This window comes from Eurytemora carolleeae, unplaced genomic scaffold (assembly GCF_000591075.1).
Source record: "Eurytemora carolleeae unplaced genomic scaffold, Eaff_2.0 scaffold244, whole genome shotgun sequence".
NCBI lineage: Eukaryota > Metazoa > Arthropoda > Copepoda > Calanoida > Temoridae > Eurytemora > Eurytemora carolleeae.
In genome coordinates this window covers 88,694-93,275 of record NW_019396165.1, presented here as the reverse complement: position 1 = coordinate 93,275, position 4,582 = coordinate 88,694, and the positions used below count along the sequence as shown (strand labels likewise).

General features: G+C 31.5%; 1 protein-coding gene across 1 annotated transcript in view; it reads left to right on the top strand.

Annotated features, from left to right (window-relative positions):
* The window catches only part of LOC111696954 (bestrophin-2), a gene marked incomplete in the record, with an annotated part of 8,475 nt that extends 5,074 nt beyond the window's left edge, over nt 1-3,401 (top strand). Inside the window, 5 exon segments of the mRNA XM_023466772.1 lie at nt 439-506; nt 880-957; nt 1,199-1,281; nt 2,074-2,164; nt 3,124-3,401. Coding sequence (XP_023322540.1) covers nt 439-506; nt 880-957; nt 1,199-1,281; nt 2,074-2,164; nt 3,124-3,265 — 462 coding nt within the window.
* Nucleotides 3,402-4,582: the final 1,181 nt, after the last annotated feature.

The window sequence follows — 4,582 nt, the reverse complement described above, 5'->3', positions numbered from 1 at the left end:
TATATATATACTTTATTATTGCTAGGTGGTTACCCTAGCTGTATATATATACTTTATTATTACTAGGTGGTTACCCTAGCTGTATATATATACTTTATTATTGCTAGGTGGTTACCTTAGCTGTATATATATACTTTATTGTTGCTAGGTGGTTACCCTAGCTGTATATATATACTTTATTATTGCTAGGTGGTTATCCTAGCTGTATATATATAATTTATTATTGCTAGGTGGTTATCCTAGCTGTATATATATAATTTATTATTGCTAGGTGGTTACCCTAGCTGTACATATATACTTTATTATTGCTAGGTGGTTACCCTAGCTGTATATATATATACTTTATTATTGCTCTGGTTGTTACCCTAGCTGTATATATAAACTTTATTATTGCTAGGTGGTTACCCTAGCTGTATATATATAATTTATTATTGCTAGGTGGTTACCTTAGCTGTATATATATACTTTATTGTTGCTCTGGTGGGTGAACAATGGAAAATATACAGGTATAATATAACAATATATTACATGGTTAATCAAATTATACATATATTCTTTTATTCCATGATACAGATTCAGAAATATGATCCTAAACAACTAATTAGTTTATGAAAGAATATTTGTCCCGTTTCTCGTACATGTTATTAAATTGTTGTAAAAAAATGATTCTCCCAAGAACACCTCTTGAATTATCCTGCCTGGTAAAATTTGCGCTCTTAAGTTTGTAATCATACACAGTAAAAACGTCCTATTGGTTTCAAATAAATCCTAAAATTTTCTCAGTAACACTGCAGTTTCAGTTCAACTACATTATCTAGCCAGTCTCTTGATACTAACAGTCGTCTTTTAGTTCCACAGTTTTATGTGTATATGGTTTAGGAAACCCGGAGATGAGCTGGATTTATGGTATCCAATCTTTACAACCATCAAGTTCCTTTTCTACTTTGGTTGGCTCAGGTAATATAAAAAAATTCAAGCCACAAACTCTACTTTTCTAATCACGATATCTTTGCAACCTGATTGTGTAAACATTTGGTTAGACTTAGACTATTTTATCTTACAGAATTTATTAATAGTTTGAAATATCTAAGGTTGCAAATCAATAAAATTAAACCTATAGAAATGAAAGATTGAATTGATAAACATAACATTGCGAAAAAATCTGCATTATGATGGAAGTTTTTATTTATTAAATCAGGGTTGCGGAGACCCTGTACAACCCTTTTGGTGAAGACGATGATGATTTTGAATTAAATGTTCTGGTTAATCGACATCTTAAAGGTGAGCTATTAATTTGTTTCTCTAAAATTTCATATACATGGTTTTATACTTTTAACCCTATCCCCGCTGGGGTACTTGAAAACCAGGATACGCTGGGGGGGGGGTCAATTTGACCCCCCCCCTCTAAATCCCATGTTTTATGTCCAAAAATGACAAATGATACATCATTAGAAAGCTCTTGTGCTCTACTTTTAGAATCTGCAAAAAAATTTGCAAATTTGCGAAAATTGATTTTTTTATCGCAAAATCCAGTTTTATAGTAAAAATGTTTGCAAAAAAAAATTTGTCCAAAAATGACAAATTATACATTTTTGAAAAGCCCTTGACCATGCCATTTCAAATATGCAAAAATTTTTGCAAAATTTTAAATAACCTGATTTTTAATCAAGAAAAACTAAAAATGTGCAAATTTCCTTTGACAGGTTGTTTGCAAAAAATTTGCAATTTTTTTTCGCAAAACTTGTGCAATCCGTTTCCTTATGTCATAGGCTTTCCAAAAAGCTAAATTTTATCAAAATCTGACAAGTGAAAGTGGGTCAAAACAAAGATTTAGTTTGCTACAGGCAAAAGCAGTCATTCAGGCAGTGTGCCTGAGGACTCAGGCAGTTAGTATCAAAGCCCGGTTTTAGGCCTAAAGGGAGGGTTTTGGGTATGTAAGAAAAGTCAGAAAATTTCAACAGCCTCAGACCAATACTTTTTGAGTTATGTAAAAAAAACTACAGGGGGGGGTCAAATTGACCCCCCCCCAGCGGGAATAGGGTTAATGATAAGTTGATAACACTTTTTATTTAGTTGCTCTGAATCTTGTGGATGATACTGAAGAACCTCCGGAGCTCTGCAAGGATGCATTCTGGGGCCAAACCTTTCCTAACATTCCGGACACGTACGCATTCATTTTAGAATAATGAGGGGGGGGGGTGAATAAATGACAAAAACCTTATTTTTTTTGTTTTTTTATTATTGAAATTTTCTCTGGTTAAAGATATTAACCAAAGCGGGTTTCTAAACAATTTTCCCAATTATTTTAAAATGTAATTTTGTTTAATATCTTTTGTTGCAGAAAAAAATGAGCTTAAAGTAACAAAAGCAAACTTGTGGAGCATACAATTTTGAAATAAATTAAACATCTCAGATACTCTTGGAGCTTACTAAAATTAAAAACCCTCAAGTTACAAAAATAGACCTCAAAACGATACCCATCGTTCTTTAAACCTTAATATGATGATTGTTGGCGTAGTACGCTATTTGATTGAAAATCTTAGTTTTACCTTGAATACTTCACGTTATGTAATCAGAGCTGAAAACTTTTGAATGGGATATCCTTAATCCTGATCGGATAATTAATCTGGAGATTAAAAAGAGAGGAGAACAAGCAATATTTAATCTGGAGATTAAGAAAAAGAGTGGATTAAGCCTTAATCCCGAAATCCACCATTCAAAAGTTCCCAGCTCTGATAGATCATATATTTAAATTTTAAAATATTAAAGGCTACAAATGTATATAATGCGTTTAAAGGGACTGTAGGTGCTATTTCATCTAACAAAGTTGCAGTACTGATTCACAACGGTACCCTTTAAACTTTTATCTAACCAAGGATGAATGATATATCCTTATACTCCTGGCTGAGATTAATTGTCTATAATTGTGGGTTCTATATAAAAGTAAATACTATGGTTATGCTTGTGAGAAAATGAAGGAACTTGAAAGATTTAACAGGTTTGAAATAGAAAAACAACAATATCTTCCCTATTGTTACTCAGATAAAGGTTTAAATGGAGGATCACATGAAATTACCTATACAGTCCCTTTTATCAGCAGTTATATTAATGAGACTGATTTAGTGTTGAGAAGACCTATACTATGGTTGATGATGAGAAAGCAGATGGGAAAAAATCTAAGATTGAAACGAATGAAATGCTAGTTATCTCGGAGCATGCTCCAGAGGAGCCACGAACAATGGCGGAGAGGAGGGATCCTATGTAGCACTTGATCTAATGATCTACGACCCTAAGGTCGAGACTTTTGTGTGATATAAAGCTTGTGTGCATCTCGATATCCACTGTGGCAACTGTTAAAGGAAATGAGTTTTTGCAACAATTCCCGATTTTCTAATCCGTATATTTTTAAAAACTTATTTATAGACATTTAATATTTCAAACTATAAATTCTGTTATCTCAATTAGGCTAAGTTTAAAATATAAAATGTTAAAACAATCAGGTTGCATAGATATAGAAATTAAAAATTGAAATTTGTGGCAAAAGCTCAGTTTCTTTGACGGGTAATTTCTTAAAATAATGCTTATTCTTAATGTGGAAATATGTTTACGAATAAATGAACGCTTGATGGAAATAAAGACAACATTTGTAAGAAAAGGAGAAAAAAAATTATTTATGTCAAAGCTTTTTTTTTAATTTTCCCAAAAGCTCTCATAATCATTTGAAAATAAAAAAATACCACCGTATGTTTTGTAATATAGGGTTACCACCAAAGGATGAGACTGTAAAGACGACCTAAAACTCTTAAAACTTGAAGATTTCAAGGTGATTGCCTTGAATATAATCTTTTTATGACTTATTTAATGACCAGGCAAAAACGGGAAAAAAAGAATCAAATTTACAGGCCGGATAAATTCTGTACAATCGTCTCTGAAGTCTTATCCTTTGTATATTCCCCGATATATGTTTGTATAAAATATATTGCTTTCTTTATTTTTCTATGCTTGAAATTATTTATATCGATGTTACAATTTATAATAAAAGAGAAAAACTCTAATTTATTTGAAATTTCAGTTTGATTTCAATATAAACAAATCAACGACGACAATCATACTAAAACAATGAAAAGTAAAAGTGATCATTATGATGATGATAATTGTGATAACTGATAATATCATCAAGAGTGATCATAATTCTCACAAAAAAATAATAATATTAATAAATGACCAAGCTAGCACCTACTGTCCGAACATTAAGATAAGATATACTGGGAAATCTCAGCTTGCAGTTCTAATTTAGGATTTAGTAAAAAATATAAAACAATCTAATTTTTTGTCGTCTACAGATTAAATCCAAAATAAACATTGAGCAAAAATTGTGCAAAAATTGTGCAAAATAAATAAAAAAAAATTAAAATGATTAAATTGGTCCAATTCTATCAGAAATATTGGGGACACCCCCCTCGAATAAAAATGTTGCTTTTTATATTTAAGTTTAGATGTATAGGCTAAAGGGCCGAGCGCTGCGGCTACTACCGATTATGGAAATTATGTAGATGAACATTTTTAGTTGCTACGGGGGGGG